The 26,948-nt window shown below is 41.5% G+C and overlaps 1 protein-coding gene and 1 pseudogene across 1 annotated transcript; both read right to left on the bottom strand.

Annotated features, from left to right (window-relative positions):
• Positions 1-5,802: 5,802 nt before the first annotated feature.
• On the bottom strand, positions 5,803-8,002 carry LOC138203244 (aquaporin-1-like; annotated as a pseudogene).
• A 6,475-nt stretch (positions 8,003-14,477) lies between these two features.
• Positions 14,478-16,924, bottom strand: LOC138203063 (aquaporin-1-like). Its single transcript, XM_069157616.1, has 4 exons — positions 16,502-16,924; positions 15,705-15,866; positions 15,329-15,409; positions 14,478-15,037 (listed from the first exon to the last, which is right to left on the bottom strand). The coding sequence occupies exons 1-4, from the start codon at positions 16,862-16,864 to the stop codon at positions 14,858-14,860; spliced, it is 786 nt and encodes a 261-aa protein (XP_069013717.1). The 5' UTR covers positions 16,865-16,924; the 3' UTR covers positions 14,478-14,857.
• Positions 16,925-26,948: the final 10,024 nt, after the last annotated feature.

Here is a 26,948-nt window from a genome sequence, read left to right as displayed (position 1 = left end):
ACTTCCGGTTTCTGTGAACGTGTTGGGACGGTTGCGTTCAAGGAGCTTGTCACAACATCGGAATATTTTGGGCGCCCCAGCACACGAAAATAACACGTCTAATATTCATGTTCAAAATGAACGTGTTAACACAAGATTTTAGGTCTTCTCAGGATATTAAACGTATGGATAACCATTTCGTTTTGCACGTATTTTAGACGTGGTAATGTTTCGTCTATGTTAACGTGTTCAAAATGAACGTGTCAATTAACTTATTTGCACCGCTAACTATTTACATTCACAATATTTAACTGTCAAATTTGGTCTCGGCTTCCAACCAAACATGAGGCAGCTATGTCAGAGGAACCGAACAATCATTTTTACAAATAAATAAATGTACATTTTTACAAATCACATCTTTTCATGCATGCATGTAGCGCGGTTGAAAAATATCTAAAAACCTGTAAATTCAATATTTGTGAAACTATTTTATTGTAACATGCAGGAGAGCCATGACACTGAGCGTTTGGGGCCAAGTTCCTTCAAGCATTTTTAGTTGGAGCATATCCGGGATTAGTTTGGGTCTGGATTGCCTGCATGAGATGTAAAATGCAATTTCGGGTAAATTAAGCTTAATTCTCATATTAGAAAGAGAAAGATGTCAATCTAACTTTAATGTGTTACTTATAGATGACCTTCTGTGTGACCAATGGCATGGAGGTGTAGATTTAAATCCAACCACAGGGAAGCAGTGTTGCACACCATTTTTGCCCACTATACAGTCGCTAAAGTCGGATGATACACCGCCGTGTTTGCACACATAATACTAAGTGACTGTATGTCAAGTTAAGTTCATCATAACCTTGATCAACAACTGTTTCTTAAAAGTAGTATTTTGTCACCCATTTATTACATGCTTTTACACACCTTTCTGGTGTTGTTGATAGATAATAAAATTGTTGAAATTAATGCAGTTTTGAATGTGCAATAAAAGTATTTATAAGCTATCCCCCTAAGTTTTATAGTGTTAATGGTGCATTTCTGGTATTAAGTTTGGCAATAGCAACATGCAAAGTATTGTTATACAAGTACACATCTTTTGAGGTTTTGCCAGAATTTGAACAAAATTAAAATTTAACAAACATAGAAATGGCTAAAAAAAAATTGCGGTCTTTGAACATTGGCAGAGAGATCCGAACACAGATATGAGAGTTTGTTCTTTCCTTGTGTGTCTCATGGATTTATGTATGTGTATGTTTGTATTTGTATTTGTGTTTGTTACTACATTTTCAACGACCCTAATGAGGTCTTGGTTAAGGTTTGGGTTTTGGCTGTCCACAATAAATGGAATTCAGTGCAATTTCCTGAAAAGGACACACAAACTTGTTTTCAAAACTTCACTGTAATTAAAGGACTCTTTGTCAAATATTGGTCGAATGAAGATATGTTCTCTGTGTCCCCACTTGTCAGAATTCTGGTTAAAGACAATGATATTATGGTCATTTTTGGCACCCTGGAGGTCACAGCATTAGTGTGTTTTCTACGTGTGTGCAATCGCACATGAGAGCACATTACCATGTGTTGTGGACATGTGCTGCAGGGCTTGAACTCATATCTACAGTTCAACAATGTCACACAGCCCATTGGAACCAGCGAGGCCTTACGCTGTGATGTCAATCATTAAAGACCCAAGCCATAATTTCCTTTGATGAAACACTTCAGGCTGAAATCACATACATGATTGATTTATTCATCATTTTATGGGCTTAGCTAAAAATAAAAGTTATATTGCGACACATAGTATACATATTTTTTTTTGAGTGTCCTTGCATTAAACTGTCGGTCATTTGAGAGCGATAGCAGGTTTGAAGACATGTTGGTTCACGTATGTATCGCAGATTATATAAGTACCGTTAACTTTTAAAGAACCAATGAGAACACTGTGGCCTGACCTGTGTTTACAGGCAGTTTTACAGTTTAGGACCTCTGAGGTAGTTTGTAGTCGTGGAACCACTCACCCTATGACAACTGTTTATAACCCTGCTTTTCCAATGTCTCAAACCACGGCTGTTCTGTTGATGTTTGAAAAAAAACCTGACAACACTAAAGCTGTGAAAATGTAGGCCAGTAGTGTCATGTAAAAAGAGCTCAGGGATCATTTTCATCACACCCGTGTGGTTGAAGTGGTCATAAAAAGCACAAAGTGAGACGTGTTTTATTCCAGCGGTTTTGATTGGGACCTTGTTTCTCGTACGCAGAGTTCTGCACACAGTTCACCAGATATCTGACTGTGCCCACCGCCCCTCATTCTAACACAGCGGTTATTCAAACGTTTGCCAAAAGGTGATGAAAAGCAGAAAGGGAGTGAGCATGGAAAGACACTCTTGGGTTGTGGATAAGGCCCCAGTATCAGTCTGGAGACAGGGTGAAGAGGGCAAGAGGGGTTAAGGTTAAAAGCAAGTAGTCTTCAAGTTTGAGATGGTGCTCTATATGGTGAGTAGAAAGAAGGCATACATATATAAATATTTTATTTGAATCTCAGTGATACCCTGCCTTGTCAGTGTCACCGAAGCTCTTAACCTTTAAGGTCAGGTCTCAAATTGTATTTTTCATTAATAATGGCACTGTAGTTTTTAGGAAACAATATTCAAACAGGTATAGGCAATGCATTTGTTGCGGACTATTTTTTTGCCACAAAACAAGATAATATATTTGGTATTCTAGTGATTATTTACTGCATCGTAAAGGTAGGACTGACTTGAAATAAAGTTCAGTGCTCAGCTTCGCTCTAAGAAAGGAACGTGTCTATGTGACAATGTGACACAATGTTGTGTTTTTGGTGGAGGTCAAGGAGGAATAAAGTGTATCAGGCATTGGATACACAGACATTTCTTTCTATTTTTTAAAGAAAGATCAATTGTTGGTTGTTGATTTTAAGAAAAATTCAATATTGCCAGCCATTTCCTTTAATGTATTTTTAAAAGTGAAAATAACGGATACAATGTGAAGAAATGATCATTTGCAGGGCGTCCTTGGGTTGAATATTTCATGTGTCACTCTGAAATCAGCTTAAACCAGGTCAGACCTCCATTCTCAATTGTTTATTTTGTCGAGATAAATATAATGAGAGGACTGCAGAACACTCGTCAATGCCAAGTTATGGAATAATCAAGCTTCAGCACAAGAGCCAAATAATTTGATGAGCACTCTCAGACAAAATGACCGAGGGGCAACAAAAAGAGCATTGTCCGTGTTGTTGGGGAAATAACTTCAAAACAGGGCGCTAAACACAATGCCCTGACCCCCGAGGTTAAGAACACAAAGAAAGGAGAATTTAGACCGTCACATGACTGGCCTCTGAGATTCCACCATAAAAACAATCATGTGAAGAAGTGTCATCATGCCATATAAGTGAGATAAACCGATCAGCGCAGCTACCTGTCATTGATACATTTAAAAGCACAGAGCACCTTAGCAGTTAGAGAAGGGAACCAAACTGAGTGAGTCGTGCAAACATACACGAGGGTAGTGGAACATGCTTCCTTAAAGGGAGAAAACCCTTTAAAACCACAGATGCTGATGTGTTTATCATCAGTACTTCTATTGAATTCATGATTATAGTTGCATTAAAGTTACTACCAGAGTGATTTTCCATCATCTACCTCACTGTGTCACAATAAGTAAACCATTACTGCTTCATGGGGCATTGTAAAATTATTTGGGACACAGACATTTTGTTAATGATGATTTCACAGAGAGCTGACTAAAGTGAATGCTCAACAAGGGGACGTGCATCCAACCACAGCAGTTATCCCGCCCCTGATTAGAGCTCCGGCTAACAACAAGTTGCACGTCGTTAAAACAACCTTGGCTTGGACAGCCCTGGGGTTTCTCTTTGAGACGTGGATTTTAAAGTCACTTGATGGTTATTCAATGATTAGCTCAGGCTGTGGGAGACCGTCAAATATCCACAGGCCATAAAACGGGATGTAAGAGGGGCCGTCTGCGTAGATGGAGAAACCACATTCTTGTGACACAGCCAAACAGGAAATCTCTGTGATGGCCACATCTTGTCTAATCATGCATTTTCTTCTGAAGAATTTAATGCGCAATTACCTGATCCACATCCTTGTGTTGTTTTACTACAATACAGAGACATTTTTGGGACAGTTGCCAAACACCTTGAATAGAATAGTAATATACACAGTTTGTGATACATTATACAGAAAGTAATGTCAAGGTCATCCAGATCTAAATAATTGCCAGTAACTACATAATATAAACAAGGATAGGATCACCGTACTTTGAACTTTGCCTCTTACAAAACACAGAAACTGAATGAAAAGGTTGGAGATGTTCATTGGTCCAAAAAACACACATTAAGTGAAAGGCAATAAAAACACCAACTGCAAATTTAAAAATTCAAGTATCCAATTTAGGTTATTATTTTATTATTATCATCGCTGTGAATATGTTTTATTTTTTGATGTTCAGGCAGCTGAAATATTTAATGTTTAATGTTTTGGCTTCTGACTTAAACATTAATTTTCTTCTGTTGTTATCTGTCTTCACCTGCATTTTTATTTTATTTTAATGCAGCGACTAAAGTTTTATATTTGTGGATGCAGAAGGAAATCAATCATAAAGATAAGGGATGCTGCTGTGCCACCACATGTCGTCCCTGGCTGATACACGAAATAAAAGTAGAGATCAGCTGCATTTGTCTTTGACAAAATAAAACTAATAAAAAGAAAAACGGCTTTAAGATGAAAAACTTTACACTGACTTCTAACACTACCCTCCTTGATCATGTATCAAAGCTGGTCAAAAGCAGCAAGCAGGATTGATGCACATCCAGTAAAAGTTATCTAAATGTCAACACATAGAGACGGAGTTATTTGATTAATTATGACATTGAATAATTAATATTAGTGCTCATGCATGTCGAATGTCATTTATGCTGACAAATCTTGCATCTTCTAAAAAATATAAATCTGTAAATAATTACAAAAAAACCTTTAAAGAATATTCGCTCAGTCAGACCACAATTCTATTTCTAAAAAGTTTTTATATACCTCAAAGTTTAAAAAAAAAAGTTGTCCACAGTATTGTGACCTTTCTTGTTGGCCACATTAGATTAGTTTGTTCGTTTTACCACCAGTGATCAAGTACCTCTGTAAATTATCTTATGTTGCCTGGCAAACACTGTTAGAAAAATTGCTGGTTGCCCTTTATTGAGGGTGACACTGATTTGTGACATTTGTGTAGCTTCCTTTACAGTTGTGATTTACTGCACCCACTTCCTGAACTGATAGCACACCAGCCTGACACACACCGCTGGATTATGTTATGTCGCAGGGAGGAGAAGTCTGAATCACGAGCACCACTTTCCAAACAGGGAGAACTGGGTTGCCGAAGAGAAACAGTGGATCCTCACTGGCACTACCTGAGCAGGATGCCGCTGACTGTAAGTTCTCTGCGACCAAGCACGTAAACATCATGTCTGAAGAGGTTGGAGTTGGCAAGCAGTACATACTTGGGTGTCCGGTTGAACAACAGACTGTAGAGGACAAACACTGATGCTGTGTACAAGAAAAGGATGAGCAGAATCTGTTTTCTTACCAGTGTAGAGGAGCTTTTGGGGGGGGGGGGGGGAGTTTAGAGGAGTAAGTAAACAAACAAACAAATACATACATAAACAAACAAAGAAATAAATATCACAACACATAAATGGGCATGTGGATAATAGCTAAAGTGAATGTATATATATTAAATATTCTTATAATAAGCAAATAAAAACATAGATAAATAAATTAGTAGTGGTCAGCAGCGCACTTCATCACTTATTAGTCTCTGATAGCACAGAACCAGCTGCAGGGTGGCAATGAACACGTTGACAAGACCTGATCCTACATTAACCTTTAGCTGCAAAAGACAAACATCAACAACTTAATGCAAAAAGTTAGACTTTATAATGAGGTGTATATTACTTGAAAAGTTGTCTTGAGAGCAGAATGTCTGCCCCCCTCAAATGGAAGTCAGAAAACAGACGACACCTTACCTAGTTGGAACCAGGAGTTTCTCTGAGTTAGATCTATTCACAATAGAAAAGCTGCGACTGCCCCAAGCACCTGAGTCAGGATGAAGCATGCACATCTGAGTGCACTGAACTGGCAGCTGACCAGGAGGCCGAAAGTGACCGCAGGGTTCAGGTGTGTGCCCACAAACGCTGAGCCAGAGTGGCAACGGCCACTGCAAAAGCCAGAGAGCCCTTCAGCTCCTGTGGCATCTCAACAAATTCTGCAGCCACAGTCCTACAAAAAAGACTCAGCGTTCCATTTCTGTCTTCTTTACATCAAGTGCCAGATATGAAGGTGCTTCACTATTTATAGTGAAGATGTTGCTGAGGAGAAAAGGAGATGAAACAGGAAGAAAATGTGCCGAACAAAATTTGAGGTCACACATTTGAGCATCAAAGAGAAGATGAAACTCATGTTGAAAAATTATTATATTTGGTACTTTGGTACACAATAGTAGTTTCCTCTCAGACAGGCTCCTTTGATAATTTTACATCTTTAATTTCCTCCAGAAAGGGATCTTTTTTTTTTTTTTTTTTTCCTGTGCTGACCCACAACAAGACTCTTATTTTATCACTGAGGAGCTCATCTCTGGGAGCCAGTAGATCATTTTGTTCAGGAGCGCTGCTGCCACACCGGCACTAATCTGTCCAGCCCAGTAAACCTGAACCCCCCTCCCAAAAATCAAACAAAAAATAGACACTGTCTCAATAGGAGTGACTCACAAGTCAATACTTGTAAAATATCTAATTTTCAGCTTGACAATACAAAACCAATGATCATCAAAAGGCTCCTGTATGACTGCAGGCCCAAAGGATCACGCTGGGTTGATGCCGCATTCTGTGTAGCTGATCTGTAAACCATATCAGAGGAAAACACCACTTGCCTCTCTGGCAAGATTACACGCAAGGCTGAATTAGAGCCAGTTCATCATATGCCAATCTATTGTATCAAGCCACAGCAAGATGGAGGAACCATCTGCCAAATTAATGCCGGGGGAAATAAACCAAGTGTTTTGATGGACTCCCCCCAGCAAGGTGTCCCAGCCCTGCAGACAGGCGCAAATCCACCAACGTCACATCTTTTGTCTGTGACTGCCAGCACACACAGAACTCGCTGGAGTGTGCAAGAACTCGATGTCAAAACCTTGATGTGGGCTGATTCCTTTCAGCTATGACAAAGGAGAAAACACTTTTATTTCAGGTAATTATGATTAGGAGATTCTTATGTCCTGAACTTCTGCAACTTCTGCAGAAGAAAAAGCATATTAAATGCTGACAGCCCACAGCGGTAATAAAGCTTTTAACGTCGTATTAATCCAGAGGTCAACACAAGCTTTACTGCTGATGCTGCATGACAGCTGCAAACCATAAGTAAGAATTCAAACTTGGCATTTAAATTCAACAACTAATCACCAGCAGTTAGCAAATATGGATATCTTGGAGATACAAACACTCATCTGTAACAGAAAACTAGATTAGGCTGAAGACAATTCTGCAAATGCCACTCAGACTGAGCACTAAACGTCATTTATCAAGGGGAGCAGTATTCAAGAAAATTGGAAACACATGGATTCCACCTCACCTTGTTAACACCAAGTAAATCTGTGCTTTCTGGCCTGATATGTTACACAATGGCCCTGCCAGCCAGTGCCCACAACATCTGAGCGATCGTGTAAAAAAGGCTCGGAGAACACTCGTCTGGCAACTGGTAAGAAGACCCAGGGTGATGGCAGGATTCAGGTTAGCACTGCTGATGTGACCTATACACTGGGATAACGTGGCGACAGCCAAGCCAAAGGCGAATGCCACTTTTATCTCCTGGTCTGGGTAAAAATTATTCTGGTACCCTGTCGCAGCAGAGAGGCCAACGAAGATAAAGATGATCATTCCCAGACACTCGGCCAGGACTGTCCTCCAGAATGGCCACGTTTTACTTTCTGACATGGTTGCTCAGATAATGTCAGCTTCACGCAAAAAAAAAAAAGGATTTTAGGCATTTGAATAAATCACACTGACAGACTGTGGCAGAAGTTTGGTTCCACCAGCGGCCCAACAGAGGACATAATGAGTGATGTTCACCAGCATCCAACATGTGTGTGGCTTTAAAAATGTTTTGGCCTGATAAGAAACAGCTGAGAGATATTTCATCAGAGGTATGAAATGTAGTCTCATTTGTGCAATATACTGTTGGAATGTATTGTCTATTTTTATGTGCAGTCTCTTGTGTGGTGTGGTGTGGTATATTATGGTGTGGTATGGTATGGTGTGATATATTATGGTGTGGTATGGTATGGTGTGGTGTGGTATATTATGGTGTGGTATGGTATGGTGTGGTGTGGTATATTATGGTGTGGTGTGGTATATTATGGTGTGGTGTGGTGTGGTATATTATGGTGTGGTATGGTATGGTATGGTGTGATATATTATGGTGTGGTATGGTATGGTGTGATATATTATGGTGTGGTATGGTATGGTGTGGTGTGATATATTATGGTGTGGTATGGTATGGTGTGGTGTGGTATATTATGGTGTGGTGTGGTATATTATGGTGTGGTGTGGTGTGGTATATTATGGTGTGGTATGGTATGGTATGGTGTGATATATTATGGTGTGGTATGGTATGGTGTGGTGTGGTATATTATGGTGTGGTGTGGTATATTATGGTGTGGTGTGGTGTGGTATATTATGGTGTGGTATGGTATGGTATGGTGTGATATATTATGGTGTGGTATGGTATGGTGTGATATATTATGGTGTGATATGGTGTGATATGGTGTGCTATATTATGGTGTGGTGTTATCTAACTGGTATTTTAACTAATGAGAATGACCTCCAAGTCTCCTGCTCTGTTTACTTTAAAACAGTGCTGCTTTCTCTGTTATTCACGGCCCATTTAAAAGCACATGTAACTGTTACTTTGTCAGATCAGGTGTGACCAGAATGGATTGGAAAGAAATGTTTAAAAAGTGTTTGAAGAAATGATACGTAAAATCATTTTAGTGTCTTTTGGAATCAAAGAAAAAGACCAGCAACAGCTTGCAATCATAATTTAATCCACGCTTGAGGAAATAGTACATTTGCATTTTTATTATTGCTGTAACACAGTATTTCATTGATGATTAAGGGATATAAAAGAAAGTAATACATCTGAAATATATGGACAGCACAAAACATTAAATGTGTGTAAGACGTCCATCTGACATGTGAAGGACACCCTTTATGATACAGTCATGTTGAATGGTTTTCCTATCTCTCCGTCTACTCATTCTATTCTGAGCAAGTGTCATGTAGGATCGGCTGCTCTGAAGTTAAAATCAGTCACTTCCCGCTGTGAAGGAAATGGGACCTTTTGAATTCATGATGAGGAAACGAGCCCCCCGTTCTGACTGCGTCAGGTCCAAAGGTCAAGCTGCCTCTTGTCTTCTTTTTAGAGGGAAGAATGAGAAATGTTTCAAAACAACGAAAGCCCTATTGTTTTTCGTAAAGATGTGATTCTTCTTTTTGTTCTTCTTCTTGGTTGTTAGTCGTTCTTATCCTTACGTAGAGTGATTTGCCTTTTTGGAAGCTTTATCATATTCAAAAACTCATGAAGGCGGATACACATATGTCTCCCGGCGAAAAATTTCGTATTCTAGTGGAGTCGCGAATGGGCGTGGCCAAATGGCTCAAGAGCGCCCCCTAAAGAGATGCCCCGGCGGCCACATTTACCTAAATTCACGAAATCCGGTGGACACGTGTATTACACCTAGACCCACAAAAAAGTTACATTGCACCATTAGTCAACTCGACAGGAAGTCCACCATTTTGAATTTAGTCGCCATTTTGGGCGATTCTGACACGTTGTACTTTGTCGAACTCCTCCGAGGGATTTTGTCGGACCGACTTGAATTTAGGTTCTATGGATAGAAAACATGTTTGGGGTTAAATCTTCTTAAAATAATTTGTTTTCGTCGATGCGTGTGCCCGTGAGAGGCATGAAACTACGAGTTGCTTTAAATCTTATGTACATGGACTGACCTTCTCCTAACATCACAGGTATGATAACAGCCCCGCCCTGAACACCCTTGTGTGGTAATATTCGCTCATAGTCATAGCGCCCCCTGTTGGCCGGTGGAAATGACACTTTTCATACTTTCACATTCTATGTTGAGCTGGTTGATCACATGAACGTAAAGTCGGCCAATTTTTTTTTTAAATACGTAAGACTTTAGTATGTCGTATAAAATATGAAGAATAAGTCATACCATAGTATGTCGTCCAAACCGTCATACTACAGTATGACTTTTTCATCGACCCCAAAAATCACCAAATAGTCATACGATATATGACGCCATATGATGATTCTTTTCGGCCCAAAAAATTTAAAATACTTAATACTTTAGTATGTTGTCTAAAATATGAAGAAAAAGTCAAGGCGTAGTGTTTTGTCCACAACGTCATACTATAGTATGACTTTTTTTTCATCCCAAAAATGTGAAGTTATGCTAAGGCATATCGTCAAATAAAACAAAAAAAAAACTATTGTATACTAAAACAGGCACAGTGGAAGCAATGCAACTGGAAGCAATGTATGTATTCGTCCAAAAACATCATAAAAAAGTCATACTATAGTATGACGTTTTTTTTGGCCAAATATTTTTTAAATACTTAAGACTTCAGTATGTCGTCTAAAATATGAAGAAAAAGTCATTCGTTTCGTTACTTTTCGTTACTCGTTACTTTTCATTACTTTGCATTACTCGTTACTTTGCGTTACTTTATAACAGCCACGCCCTGACGACCCCTGTGTGGTAATGTTCGCTCATAGTCATAGCGCCCGCTGTTGGCCACTGGAAATGACACTTTTCATACTTTCACATTCTACCTCGAGCTGGTTGATCACATGAACGTAAAGTCGGGTCACAATAACCTAAACATGTAGTTGATGATATATTGAGACATTCGTTCGACTTTGTCAATGGGCATCGCCGTGACGATGCGGCAAAGTTGGATGTCTTGCCGTGACACAGGAAGTTGATGTTTAAGGTCAACGGATGCTTGAAACCTCACGAAACGCATCACATACATCAGGCTTGGTGAGACAATACATCTGATGTGTTTTGCGAGCTGGCGCCCCCTGCTGGAGACAGGAAACGAGACAAAAATAGCACCTTTAAGTGGGGATACCGGCCCCTTGCAGCTGCACGTCGGGGAGGCAGCTTCGGGGAGGCGGCGCGCGGGAGTGCGAGGGCCCATACATCACTGCTTGCAGTTTTAATTATAATTTCTATCTGTTGACAAACTAAATAGTTGTCCCAACATCCTTCAGAAATTAGTTAACGATAGTTTTCAAACGTTTAAAATCAAACTTCATACATGTTTCAATAATGTAGTATTAAAGCCTGGAGAGAGATGGTAGCATAAGTGGAAGGATAGCATGTACTATGTCATCTGAGGATGGTTGAAGAGATGTAATAAATGAAATATGATGGAAAAGTGTAGATCGATAGATAGATAGATAGATAGATAGATAGATAGATAGATAGATAGATAGATAGATAAATAGATAGATAGATAGATAGACTGGATTGATTGGTCAGAGAGGAGGATGGCCTCCCACTGACCAGCGTTGTCTCTGGTTAAGAAGGGTTTTAGAGCCTGCCAAAACATACTTTGATCCTGTGTCAGTGGGAGCGCCTCATCCCGTGAGTGCCCTCCACTCATCCATGACTTTCCCGCTAATATGTGAAAATAAACAGCAAGGGCAGCCACAGGAAGCAATGTAAAATGACATTTAAAAAAAATACAGACTGAATGGTAATAAATACGTTCTTGTTCTGCAGTGAATTCATCTTCAGCGGGTTAATTTGAGCCCACCGACCCTGAGCTGAATCCAGAGATTACAGGAGGGAAGACTACTGAGTCCCGATGGCTTTCTTTAAATAAGGCTATGAATCCCATATTATCTCCTCATCACATATTTCACAGTATAGTCTAGTCGAAACTAGACAGAATCTGACAGTAACTCGCAGTATGGACCGACACTCGATGACTGCAGGGGCAGGGCAGATATAGTCTGGTGAGGTGATCAGTGGAATCAGTCACCTGCAGGTGGTGATTGGGGAGAGTGGTGACAGCTGCTGAGACCGGTGAGGGGTGTGGCCATGGGAGGTGACAGAACACATGGGGACACAATAACAAACAGACAGGGGAAAGACAGAAAACATGAGGAGAGGTGATTGGGGACAAAACAGAGGCGCAAACAGTAGGAGCAGACAGGAATCCTGACAGTACTCCCCCCTCAAAGGGAGCCTCTCGGCGACCAGACTGGACCGGACCGGGTGGGAGGAGGGGGGCCGGAGGAGGGACGGAGGACCACAACAACACAAGACACGAGTAGGGAAACCTAGGTGGACGGAGGACAGGCCTGGGGCAGGACAGACTGGGTTGACTGCTCCGGAGGACAGCCACAGGGCAGGACAGACTTGAGGGACCTGTCTCTCCACATAGCCGGAGACTGGCGGCGGCGAAATCCCTCCAGACCCCAAGCTGGAGGCATGGTGTCAACCCAGCCGAAGGCCAAAGCTGGAGGCGGGGGTGTCGACCCAGCCGGAGGCAGGATCTGGAGGCGGGGCGTCGATCCGGCTGGAAGATAGTGGCCCGACATCGGTGACCCGTCCGGCGACAGGAAACGGAGGGGCGGTGCTACCGCCAAGTAGGCCGCCCTGTAGGATCCAGCGGGCCAACTCCCTGGCCTGAATGGCGTCTGGATCTCTTGCCGGAACTGTGGGGGCGAGAGAGCCAGTAGTGGCCAGAGAGTCTGTGGTAGCTGTGGGGGTAGAGAGTCTGTCGTGGTGACTGACGGGGTTGTAGGCTCGCTCGTGGTGGCTGACTGCTACAAAACCAGAGACCAGGGGCGTAGCAGGACAGGAGGACCGGTGACCCCGGCGTCGCCTCCTCCTGGGGGGGTCCCAGAAGGTCAGGCGGGTTTCCTCAAACCCTGTTCTGGGTTCAACGGGAACGGGTGAGTTCCGGTGAGCCTGACTGGCAAAATACTGAAATAAAGTCATGTATTTCAGACCCAAGTCTGTGGCCACTGGGTCCTTATTTGGTCGGTCCATTCTGTTATGTGGTGAGGTGTAACAGAACCCAAATGCAGGCACACAAACTCGGGTATAAGTTCAAAACACGGTCTTTATTGAACACAGGGGTGATACCTAGTCAGGGGAATGACAGAACACACGAGGAGAAGCGACTGGGGACAAAACAAAAGGAGACACACCAGGGTCAGACAGGGATCCTGACATATACATTAGGTGTATATTGACTTCATCACCTGTGTTTTAAGAGTTGACCTCATGCGACAGGGCTGCACCATTGTGTTTGCACACACTGATTTAATCAACCTTCACCAATGTCAGATATCATTAATAACTGCGATGTAGCGCTTATCTTTGCATGCATACTTAAAGATTTGTCATGACTTTGGGTGTGATATCAGGTTTCCAATGTTTGCGTTCTTTTGTTTAAACAGTGTGACCTTTTTGTCTGAATTTGAGTCATATATTATAGAATGCAGAACTCCACACTCTTATTTGTTATTCGATAAATCCAGGAATGGATCGCCAACTGGCCCAAGCTCAGCCAACTCCAACCAAAGTAAGTAAACTTTGCTTGTAAAGCGCCTTTCAAAACCAGAGTTACAAGGTGCTAAGAAAGTCAAAAACAAGAAATAACAATATAAAAAGGATATTAAATAATATAAAGATAATAAAAACTACACAGGGCAAACACAGAGGTCAGTAACACAGAATCTATAAGAAGACCAAGTAGGCTAGCAGACAAAGTACTTACTAGGTCGATTCCCTGCAAATTTATGAGGGAATTTGCACCACTTAACAACAATATCAACTAATGTGGGTCCTGCATTATTCTGTGAAGTAAATCTAGTTTTAATACCTTAGTTTTTCTCATTTACATGCTTACATCGTGCATTTTCACAAATAAAAAAACGTAACAAAAAAACTGGATTTAATGAAATCGCACACAGTGAACCTGGAGTATGTTTACAGTGTGAGTGAGAGAGGGGGTGTATTCAGATTTGCCAAAACAAATTTTAGAGTGTAATACAATATTTTCTTTTGTTTATTTTTTGGTTTGTTTATTCTACAGGGACGTTGCACATTAATAAAACATTGCAGAAAATCCATGAGTTTTTTGTATGGATAAGTAAGTGTTGATACATTTTTGTAGTTTGTAGTTTGCTAGTAGCATGATAGGTTTCTGGGGATTTCATACTGAAGGAAAACTCAAATATATAATAATATAACATTTTCAAGTCTGTTGTTCCCTGTGCAACGAGTCAACAAGACAACTCCTATTCTGTTTTTATACAAACAAAATGCTGTACATAGCAATAAAGAATAAAGAGGAACAGCTGTTAACATCATGTGTTTTATTTTACATAAAAAAAGGGTTCACGAGTGCACAAACAATACATTATCCATCAGAAACAAGAGGTGATACAAGTATATGTATACAAAAAAATGGCTCAATGTAGAATACTGATATTGGAAAAACAAATTCAACACACTTCTCTGTCAAGACTTTCAACCTCAGCTTGCCTTCTTGAGCAAAGGTTTGTGCTGGGTCAAAGAAAAGGAATGAACTACAAAGAGACCCTAACCGACCCGTCGACCTCAATCCTCATTTGTTCTTCAAAACAGCACATAAAAACTAAACATCCTACACTGAATCCAGGAGCTTTTCTTTTTTACAGGAGTATAAACATATACAATGACATTAGGTGTTTGTGATTGTTCACTTTGATGTCATCTCCACAGTTGTAGCATCGTTGCCTCCGTTGACATCATAGTCGCCCACCGGTCCGCTTACCAGGACCTTCATACGCTCGGGGAAGTCATCGAATTTAGGCGAGAGCAGGAAATCGTACGTGAGAGCCGCCGCAACACCGCCGCACATTGGACCCACCCAGTACACCTGCAATGGATTACTCAGATCAATATCTGGCTCGGCAGTCGTTAACATTACACAAAGAACTAACAGGAACAACGCAAATATTCCAGACAATTTCAAAAGGTTTACTTATGAACGATATCTCAACTAGTTCTAAAACAATGGGAAAACTGTAATGGATTAGCCTATGCAGGAGGAATCATGAGTCATCTATCTGTCATGGAGTTATTGAATTATTTGAGCTTGACATATAATATGCATGCAGAAAATGTGAGGTATGCGTAAAGTGCTGATGCGCTTTCCCTTCTGACTTACCCAGTGGTCTGTAAAATTGTTCATGATCAAAGCTGGACCAAAGGAGCGAGCAGGATTGATGCCACAGCCTGTATAGCTGATCTGTAATCAACAACAATGAGACAGCATACATAAAGTTATATCTTCAGCTACATGGTCTGGTGGTATGATAGTCTAAAACTAAACTAAACTAAACTAAACTAAACTAAACTAAACTAAACTAAACTAAACTAAACTAAACTAAACTAAACTAAACTAAACTAAACTAAACTAACTAAAACAATACAAATGCATGAAATTGGTTCACTCTAAGAGCTCAGTTGGTGTTTCTTAAAATGTGTTGCACCTAGATAAACATTACACTGCATTAGAGGGGTGATTGTAAAGTACAACTTACAGCTGCCAAGTGTCCCAGGCAGACTGAGAGGCCAATAGCCAAGGGTGCTGAGCCGGTGACATCACGCCGCCTCTTATCAGTAACTGCAATGACACACAGCACTAGCTGGAAAGTTGCCAAGAGCTCTATGCCCACGCCTTGGCTGGGAGTGACACCAGAGAGCTGCAAGAGTCAGGGAGGAATCCAAAACAACAACAGTTTGTCAGTCCATGTCAATAAGATGGATAGTTTCCCCATCACGACCACTTCCCATTTCGCCACCGCTGCCAGTGCCCCGAAAGCAATTTGGCAGAGTAGCAAAAGTGCCACACCGCTTGTTCACTTTTAATTTCTAGAAAACGTGATCATTGTTATTTAGTACAATCTAGCTGTGCTTCTTCTCAGCAGAGGGAGGTTATCAGGTCTCGCCAGTCTCTAGAAGATAGCTGATGTTACTCCTTACAGACAGGTTAAAGGAAAGTGTGCCACTTAATCATTTGCAAAACCTCAATCTACCAAAATAGCTGTCAACAGGGTTGATGTTGCATATTTTTATTTGCAGATTCTCTCAGCTGTTGCAGAGTGGTGTGCTTTAATCATGTGTCATCACTATTCAATAATAAGCAATGACAGAATGTCCAAAGAACAACATAAACAGTGCCAAGTCAGTGCTTACACCCTCATAAAAGTTCCAGTTTTTACTGTGAAGGCACCTTAAGTGCTTTTGCATCATATTGCAATGCATCAAACTTGTTATTAATGTTAAATAAGTGATCACATGTTCTGTCAACAACAGTGATATGAAAAGTTTTACTTACAGAGTTGAGCCCCAGTGTGTTAGTAGCAGCTGGACGTGTTCCATACACAATGCCACTGGCCAGAGCTGAACCCAGCATCTGGGCCACAATGTACATGACCGCCTTCAGCACACTGATCTGGCAGCTGGCGAGCATCCCGAGGGTAACTGCAGGATTCAGATGGGCTCCACTGATGTGGCCTAAACTTTGGGCCAGTGTGGCGATCGCCAGTCCAAAGGCCAACGACACCTTCACCTCCTGGTCTGGTTGTGTGTTGTTCTGGTGCCCGATGGCCGTGGAGATGCTGAGAAAAATGAAGAGGGTCATACCCACCAGTTCGGCCAGAACGGCCCTCCAGAATTCTTTGCTCTTGAACTCTCTCATGGTGGCTGCTGTGTGGCTGTGGGTTTGAGCTGCTCCTCTGTAATGTGTGTGCACTCACAAACAACAGCAACAGGCTGCGTATATAAGGCCTGATAATGGTCAGTGGGCGGGCTTTAAAAAAAAACTGAAAGAGAGGGCCACACTGAATTAATGAGAAATCCAAAAGACTGGTCTCTCACATCCTTTGCTCTGCCCCCTCACCCTCCCTCCTCCTCCGCCAACTCTCTGTCTCCTCTGGCCCCTCTCCCACCCACAACCTCCCTGTGCAACACTTTCTGGTCTTTGGACTTCTGTGAGTAAGGCAACTGGGTTTTGAAATAGAGTATTCAAAGGTAAACTTTCCACTTATACAAATATTCAAAGTTTTACAGCAGAGCTTCTCATTGTAAGTTTTAGTTAGAAGATATGTTTGCTTTAAATTCAGGTAAATTTAAACTCCCCTGAATTTAAAGCAATATACAATTTTAATGTTTGTAAAAACATTGCATAATTATGTCTTCTGCTTCTGTGGACTCGTATGATGAATCACTGACAAAGAGACCGGGGAGAAAATGGAGAACTCCAAAATAGTCATTTCAGGTCTCACCCTCCCCTCACAGACAGGGTTTTCAGTCTTTTACAAGACCACCCAAATGACACCTCACACACCAGCCAGGAGACGCAATTTGAGACAAAGAAAAGTTTGGGAGAATATACATAATGTACTTATTATGAATATTACAAACCAATTAAAACAAGAATATGTTTTTAGTTCAAATATGACAGAAAAAAAACATGTTTATGCTTTAGGTGGAGCGAAATGATTGTTTTAGAAATGAGAGAAATATCAGCAAACAGGTTGTCATTTTTTTAAGGTGAATATCTGAAGACATTGAAGTGTCTCTGTTAAAGTCTGTATCAAGTCTGTAACCCAAACACACACAGTCAGTTCCTCTGGTGATTTAAAGTATGCAGTACATTCTGTCCCTGTCTCTTATCTGCAAATTTATCTTCCTTACCAAGTGCCATTTAAAACAGGTAGTGTATTGCTGACTGACCAGTTACTAGAACTACAGAGCTGAAAGTAAACCAAATGTATAAAAAACTGAAACTTTTCATGTAATTTTTTGTATTATTTTGTATTTTTATTAATTTCTTTTCATGAATATCCTCATGTTATTTTGGCTTAATATTGTCTTTTAACTTTGTTTGTTGTTGTTGTTGTTTGGCTTATAAGTTTTCAATTGTCTGTGGCTTGTGAAGCATTTTGGTCAACTCAAGTTCTGCATAAATTTGCTATATAAATAAATTGACATTGGCAGTTTCTATTTAAGTGAAACTGAACTGTTTGTCTCTAATGTGTCTCTATGTAGGCAGATGAGGGAAAGTGCTCTGTCCTTAAACATTTTGTTATGACTTTTTAATAATGAACTGTGCCAGCTTAACTCATATTTAACACATGGTGTGAGTGTTCCGGGTTAAGGCTTAAAGATAACTTGCAGTACGTTAAAAAATGCGCTAAACCACAATGACTCACTAATGTGGAAATTTAGCACTGTTCAGAAATGTGGTTATCACAGTGCTGTGTCATCATTTGGTCGAATAAATATGTGCTGACACTGGCATTGTTTATTAACTGAATCCAATGTATTATTTCAGTAATATGCACCAAAAACCGATGACTTTGTGAATTGCACCTGCTCCATAACTGAATATCAGAAGGGAGATTTAACTTTTGCTACATTTTAGACCGAAACGTATTTTATGTTTAAGTGCAAAAGTGTTATGTGGGACAGCTGGTGGGACAGCTGGCTGGAGCGTTGTCCGGTAGCGCTGGCCTGCAGCGCTGGCTGGTAGCGCTGACTGTTAGCACTGAGCGCTGACTGGTAGCACTGAACAGGTACCGGCACTGGAGCTGGAGCAGGAGCAGGAGCAGGAACTGGAACAGGACCGGGGATGGATGGTCAGACTCACTGGCGACAGATGGTGGGAGACTGGTAGTAACAGGCAGCATCTGGTTGAAACTTGACAGAATCTGACAGTAACTCGCAGTATGGACCGACACCCGATGACTGCAGGGGCAGGGCAGATATAGTCTGGTGAGGTGATCAGTGGAATCAGTCACCTGCAGGTGGTGATTAGGGAGAGTGGTGACAGCTGCTGAGACCGGTGAGGGGTGTGGCCATGGGAGGTGACAGGAGGCGGGGAGAGGAGGACACAGAACACATGAGGACACAATAACAAACAGACAGGGGAAAGACAGAAAACATGAGGAGAGGTGATTGGGGACAAAACAGAGGAGCAAACAGTCGGAGCAGACAGGAATCCTGACAGTACCCCCCCCTCAAAGGGAGCCTCTCGGCGACCAGACTGGACCGGACCGGGTGGGAGGAGGGGGACCGGAGGAGAGACGGAGGACCACAACAACACAAGACACGAGTAGGGAAACCTAGGTAGATGGAGGACAGGCATGGGGCAGGACAGACTGGGTTGACTGCTCCGGAGGATGGCCACAGGGCAGGACAGACTTGAGGGACCTGTCCCTCCACATAGCCGGAGACTGGCGGCGGTGGCGGCGGCGAAATCCCTCCAGACCCCGAGCTGGAGGCATGGTGTCAACCCAGCCGGAGGCAGGAGCTGGAGCCGGGGCGTCGGCGACCCGTCCAGCGACAGGAAACGGAGGAATGGTGTCATCGATCCGGCCAGAAGTTAGTGGCCCGACGACCCGTTCAGAGACAGGAACGGGGGGAATGGTGTCGTCGATCCGGCCAGAAGATAGTGGCCCGACGTCGGCGACCCGTCCGGAGACAGGACCTGGAGGACCGTCGTCGTCGTCGATCCGGCCAGAAGTTAGTGGCCCAACAACCCATTCTGAGACAGGAACTGGAGGAACGGTGTTGTCAATCCGGCCGGAAGTTAGTGGCCTGACGACCCGTTTACAGACAGGAACGGGGGGGACGGTGACGTTGATCCGGCCGGAAGTTAGTAGCCTGACGACCCGTTCGGAGACAGGAACTGGAGGGACGGTGTTCTCGACCCAGCCGGAAACTGGTGGTCCGGCGTCGGAGATCCGTCCGGTGACATGAACCAGAGGGACAGCGTCGTCGATCCGACCGGAAGATAGTGGCCCGACATCGGCGACCCGTCCGGCGACAGAAAAAGGAGGGGCGGTGCTACCGCCAAGTAGGCCGCCCTGTGGGATCCAGCGGACCAACTCCCTGGCCCGAATGGCATCTGGATCTCTTGTCGGAGCTGTGGGGGCGAGAGAGCCAGTAGTGGCCAGAGAGTCTGTGGCAGCTGTGAGGGTAGAGAGTCTGTCGTGGTGACTGACGGGGTTGTAGGCTCTGTCGTGGTGGCTGACTGCTACAAAACCAGAGACCAGGGGCGTAGCAGGACAGGAGGACCGGTGACCCCGGCGTCGCCTCCTCCTGGGGGGGTCCCAGAAGGCCGGGCGGGTTTCCTCAAACCCTGTCCTGGGTTCAACGGGAACGGGTGAGTTCCGGTGGGCCTGACTGGCAAAATACTGAAATAAAGTCATGTATTTCGGACCCGAGTCTGTGGCTGCTGGGTCCATATTTGGTCGGTCCATTCACTTACATGACAGACCAGTGCACCATGACTTTAGCTTGATAGATCGCAGCAGATCCACAGCACCCTCTGTGGTCTGAATACACTTTTATCTTGAGGGTGAACTTGCAGCGTGCCCAGGATGCAAACAAAAAGAGCATTCAGCATTCAGTTGCTTATATGCTATTGCAGTTCAATCTGTCACAAATCATCAAATTTATTTCCATAAATATATGTTTTTTTTTAAACTAAAATCCTCATTTGGGAAGTAAGCTGAAGTTCTGGAAGTGCAAGTACCATAACTGCTCTGAATAGTTCTTTAGTTGTATTCTATTCGCCTGCAATATAAATATAATGTATGAACTAAATACATATGTACTTTATTACAATATGTACAAGAAATATTAACACTACCATATTTAGATTACTGTGATTCTAACAGCAGCACAATGACATTACCATCAGGCCAAAAGCACAGATGAGCCTGATGAATCTACAGATGAAGCTAACAATGTGCAGCTAAGGCTATGTCCTCTGATAAATACACGTTATCACTGTAACTAAAGATTAAACTGCGAACACAGATTCAGTGAGTGATTGCTAATTTGTTTGATACGTGGGTTGATGTCCAGAAGGATGTGTGGAGGCCAAAAAGAGGCATTATGTTACTGCTATCAAACAGAAGAAGGTAAATAGAACTTTATTTTTACTCCAGTGTTAGCCCAAACTATAATGAAACAACTGTTTTGCCTATATCATTGTGTGATGTCATTGGATATGCTCCAGTATCAAGAGTGTAATTCAGGAGTATAAATTCCAAAAGGTTTTGAAAGACTTCTAGATGGTTCAGATCTGTTTGATCACTAAGTCTTTGACCTTCAGTAAATAACTAATTTAAATTAGTTAGTACTGCCTTAATGTAACTAGACACATTTACTGTATTTGACGACTGACAAACTGAGGGATTACTGCCTCTTATCTGTTTCTGCTAGTAGTGACACTCAACCTTGGCACATGCACCTTCATTTAAAGTAAAATCAAGAACTGAACAGGTGTTCTCAGATAGAGGAGCTTTTCTCAGACTGGATTGGTTCCAGTTCACATTTTGTTCCAGGTCACGAGTCCTTTATTGCATCCACTGTGCAAGAGTAGACCTGGAGCAAAAATGTCCAGGACAGGTGTTGTCTGAGGACTAAGTTGAGAAACAGTGTTATAACGGAAGCACAAAATGAACTGTGTGCATGCAGGAGAGGTGAAAGTTTGATATGTTCATGGCCAGAGGTGTGCAGTGCTCTGGAAGCAGAGGGATTTAAATGCAGTATTCTGTCAAAACTGACTTTATTCACAGTCAATTTAAAGAGCTCCTCTCAATCCCTTCAGAAGCAGTGTGCTCTCTGCCAGCAGGGAAATGACAGCTATTCAGCACAGAGGAGTAACATCAGCAATGATTTACCAATATTTAAGGGCAATCTTGATGGCTGGTAACAGAACTAATAAATGATCTATTAATGACTGTTAGTCACGTCTGATAAATTTTGTATACGTGTGCTTTCTCCAGCTATTACCATCTTCTCCAGTATGAAAATGGAGGGAATAAGATGCATTTTTACCAGATTTACAAAAAGATAACACAGACATGTTGCGAACACTCAGCAGCTGCACTTATGACAACAATGTTAAGGATTTAGGTTCAGAATCAAGAAGGAAAAATGTTAAAAACACATCTAGAGGTGCATTTACATAACACAGTGTCACATACATAGTTTAGTAATATACAGTCTGTATTATATGCCTTGGTGGGGAAAAAAAAGAAAGACCCATCTGTGAAACTGCTAATGGTAGCTGCAAGACTCTGCAGTTTTGGTGTTGACACAGTTATGGATATGCAATTTCAAATTTTAATTTCCGAAACCTGTGGTGGCCAAGATTATCTCAGATAATTGAAATGCGCCCAGATTCCCCGACAGTGTGAAATCACACATCGTATTTCCTTGGGGGGAAGGCAAATTCTCTGCTTTATTCTCCAGTCTGCTAATTCAACTTTTAAACTTAAAAATAAATGCCTAATTGTATTCTATATATATTCATATCCAATATTTCCAACACTATTCTAATACTTATCAATGTTCTAATCATCACTTCAATCTGAACTCAACTGTTACCAAAAGAATGATGAAATAATAGAAATTAAAAAACACAAATTCTACATAAAGAATAACAAAACACCAGTATGATTCAGAAGAGAGATTTACATTGACTTTGATCATCTGGATTTTGTGGTACTCTATCCTTATATAGGATATGAACATCAGCAAACCTTTTGGTGTTCCTTGTTTTGACATTAAGGTGCAAAACCTTCCAAACCTTCACAAGTCAGTTACAGTGATTCCTGAAATCTGTCACAGTTTACTAATCAACACTTTCAGGCCACTACGATTTTACCTCTGCACATACTGTGTAATCTCTCTCTGCTTGTGGAGTCACGTCACATCAGACTGAAGTGAGATGCAGACCAGTTGTAGAGGAATGTGGAAAATGCCTAAAAACACATAAAATATAAACAGAGGCAGAAGCTCTGTGTGAGTGATTCATATAAGAGTTGAAATAGATGCTCTGAGAACCTTTAAAATTTCCAGCTATCGGGACTGACTGCTCAAGCAAAAGCAGGAAGTAAATGTCAAGGGGAGGTGAAGATCACGATGGGTTTGATAATAACATCACTTTTTGTTTAGGGTCAAAGATGGCACATACCACAGAAGTCACCCCATAACGCCATAATATCCCACATCAAACAGACTGTACATACAGCCACAAATAACTATAGAAACTGCTGTCAAAGTCTCTAGAAATATTACTGAAAAAGCAGCAAAGATCAAAAGTCTCTGCACGAGGAACTGTTTCTTGCTCTAAACAGACATGATGCATGAAATTGTCTATGCTATTTGCCTCAACACTGCAAAATCTGAATTTGCAGACAGATCAATGTTTTTCTGCATTATAGCATAAACAGTTTATTTTGCACTGAAATAATGTTTTAAAAAAAAAAAAAAAAAAAAAAAACTACTAAATTTGCTAAAATGCTATAAAAAAAGAAAATGTATAAATTCTCTCTCGGGAGGGAATAAGGTACACGGTGCAAGACTTCTAGTTTGGAAAACGCCATTATTTGTTATTTGTCAGCCGGTATCAGTGTGTAATGCACCCATCAGTCCACTAGAGGATACCGTGGCAGTGTCAAACTCGCATCGGTTTGAAACGTACACTCACAAAAGAACGTGTCGCAATCAAAGAAGGACATCATGTGATGGAAGTCATGTGACGAAGTACAACAGTTCTAAAGTCAGAGTTGGGAGGTAAGTCGGGGGTGGTTCAAACCAAGGACTTTCATCCAAGAGATTGTGAGAAAGCGGCGAGGATTTCTTTAATGGAAATCTTTTCCAAACCCAAACCAAGTCTTTTTTCACCCAAAACATAACCACGTGGTTTTTCACGCCTAGGTGAGATAAAATTGACACAGACACACGCGATAGTGGAGTGATGTGTATATTACACACTTTGGCATGACACCGGGACGCATTTAGTTAAGTTAAGCAGAGATGCGTTTCAGTTGTGGTTCGTTACTAAGGTTGTGTAACCACTGCACCGCAACTTTACGTAAGATTGTTTACTATAACTGACTACACCTCTAAACGTTTGAATAACTTCATAAATAGTTCATGATCTCCTCATGTTACAACTCATTTATTAAAAAATCAAACAGGTTAATGGTTGTGAACAATGCTAACTTTAGTTGGGATTAATAAACGCAAACTCGTTAGCTAGCCAAAGGTGGGCAAGGGCCAATTACTATGCAACTTTTCATTGTTTTTAACTGTACGTTATCGTAAATGTTTTCTTTCATGTTCTTCATTGCATGAGTTGACATTGTGAATGAATCAATTTAACCATTCCATTTAATTTTGTTGGCTCTTTTATGCTTTAGTGATGATTGGATCATCTAGAGCAGACCTGGGCATTGTGTGGCCCGCGGGCCACGTGTGGCCCTTTGGTTGATTCTGACTGGCCCGCGTGAGGTTGATTGGAAATTACAAAATCAACATATTTTCTAATTTTTACCTCTTGCATGGACTGAAGCTGCAGTGCTTTTATTTTGAAGTGTTTTATTCACGTAATGACGCAAAACGTAAATCAAACACGTGCGCCTGATTGAATCAAGTGTACGAGCAGTCACAACTCACGAGACGACTTTAGCCCTCAAAAATGTCCACTCATGCTAAAAAAAGAAGAAAAGAAAGGTAGACGCCTGCAGGGTTTTCAACAACAAAAAAAAAGGACTGCTAATTATTTATTTACTGAAGTCGGAGGTAAAGCCGTGTGTTTAAGGATTACAATCTTGAGTCGGCATTACGAGACGAAGCACGCGGAGAAATACACAAACTTGACTGACGCTGAAAAGACGGCGGCATCGGAAGCTTTGCTGGCTAAGCTACAAAAGCAGCAAGGCTTTTTTTTTTTATTTTTTATTTTTATTTTTTTTTTTTAACCAAGCTTCACACAGCCAGGGATGACCAACCAAGACCAGCTTTGTGATATCCCACAAAATCGCTAAAAACAGTAAAGCCATTCTCGGAGGGGGAGTTTGTCAAAGAGTGCTTGGTGGACTCTGCAGCACTAATATGCCCTGAAAAAAAAAAAAAAAAAAAAGCATTTGAGCAAATCCCGCTATCCAAACAAGAAGGATCGAGGACAAGAAGGACCGAGGACAAGAAGGACCGAGGACATGGCGGCGAATCTGGAGCTTCAGCTGCAACGTGAAGTGGTACGTTTTGACTTTTTTTTCCTCCTTGGCTTTGGACGAGAGCTGCGATGTCCGTGACACAGCCCGGTTACCCGTATTCGTCCGTGGGATAAAGGACTTCAAGGTTAACGGAGGAAGCTGGCAGCACTGCGGTCAATGAAAGGGACAACGACAGGGAGCAACCTTTTCACGGAGGTAGTTGCATGCATGGACACGCCGGGTCTGAAATGGGACAGACTGGTAGGTGTCACAACGGACGGATGTCCCAAGTCTGACCGGGAAAAATGTCGGACTTTTGAAACGTATGCGAGATAAAGTGACTGAAATCGACCCAGATCAGAAATTGGTATTTTTTTTTTACTAATATAATGAGTCACAAATGGTAAAAACATTCACATTTTGTTTGTTTTGGTGTTTTATTGAATAAATGACATTTTTTTGTAAGGCAACCTCGCTTTTTCATTGCTTAATCATAACATGCAGTACTCTTACCAGTCTTACCAGCTTGTCAAAACAATGCTATATACTGCTTTTATAAAGAAATATAATTAATATTATGCAGAATTGAGTTCAGCCTTTTGGCCTGGCCCGCCACAATATTTTCTGTTTCTCATGTGGCCCCATGGAAAAAAATAATTGCCCGCCCCTGATCTGGAGCATAAAAAACTGTCAATGAATTTCAACTGGATAATGTGAACTGCAAACTGTCGTCACTTGGCAGCATTACACCTGTGTGATTATCCTTCAACCCATTTGTCATAGTTGCCAAACCACAAAACAAATTGAGCAAAAATCTTGACAGGAAAGAATTGTCACAGTTTGGCTTTAGTTACCAAACATTACACCTTGTGTGGAAACTAAAGCCACTTTATTTTCCTTAAACATAAATGATGTCAGTCTCCTTTTCTTGCCACACTAATTATTCTAGGGCGATTCAAAGTGGTACACGGCACTTAAAAGTGGAAACATGGAATCAAACTATACGCACATTCTCTGAGTGTTTGTGGGGAACATTGCTGGTTGGTGGTTGAACAAACAGGCTGATGGGTTAAAGGTTGAGGAGCATCGGCAGCACAGAAATCCAGTGACCCGCATAACCGCCTGTGACAGTTAGAAACTCATTTTACTAATTGCTCAAACTTATCTAATTATAGTTTGATCACAAGGTATTTCGCTTCCAAAGGAACCATCCTTAACAGTAAAACAAATGACACATTGGCATCACTGCTTCTGTTACTTTCTCTAAAAAAATTAAATATTTTTCTTTTGTTAAGGCCAAAAAAAAAAATCGTAAACTCAACAATAATTCTTTTGTTCATAAATAAGTGTATTGATTTCCAGGAAAAAGAAAAGGCCATTTCTCATAATGAACTTGCACTGACAGGGAGAGGAATTTCACTACAAGCATGTGATAGCTGCAAGGAACAAAGGAGCCAAAAGGCAGATTAAATGATTTGCCAGGGTTTCGATTTTTTTATCGTGTGTTTGACAGAGTAATACGTTGTCCAGAAAACACCCAAATACACACTCTCACTCTGAAATCACCACTGGTGAACAGCTTCCTTCAAAGGCTGCTATTCAATCCCAGGAAACAGTAGCATTAACCCATCTAACCCAAATCACAATCATGAGACTGCTGCGTAGTATGTTTGGGTCATTGCCCTGTTGAGCTGACCCAGACTGGACTGTCTGTTATGTAAGTAACACAAATGATCGCAAAATACAAAGACCTGGCCCAAA

The sequence above is a fragment of the Embiotoca jacksoni genome, unplaced genomic scaffold (assembly GCF_022577435.1).
Source record: "Embiotoca jacksoni isolate LCO1_2020_lvr unplaced genomic scaffold, fEmbJac1.0.p SCAF_22, whole genome shotgun sequence".
NCBI lineage: Eukaryota > Metazoa > Chordata > Actinopteri > Embiotocidae > Embiotoca > Embiotoca jacksoni.
The sequence above is the reverse complement of the archived record's forward strand: the minus strand, read 5'-3'. Positions and strand labels throughout refer to the sequence as shown.

Excerpts from the sequence above, each read along its gene's own strand:
- LOC138203063 (XM_069157616.1), bottom strand. The coding sequence starts at position 16,864 with ATGAGAGAGTTCAAGAGCAAAGAATTCTGGAGGGCCGTTCTGGCCGAA. Across the intron at positions 15,867-16,501 it reads ACACACTGGGGCTCAACTCT|CTCTCTGGTGTCACTCCCAG; the intron begins GTAAGTAAAACT and ends TGACTCTTGCAG. Across the intron at positions 15,038-15,328 it reads ACAATTTTACAGACCACTGG|GTGTACTGGGTGGGTCCAAT; the intron begins GTAAGTCAGAAG and ends AATCCATTGCAG.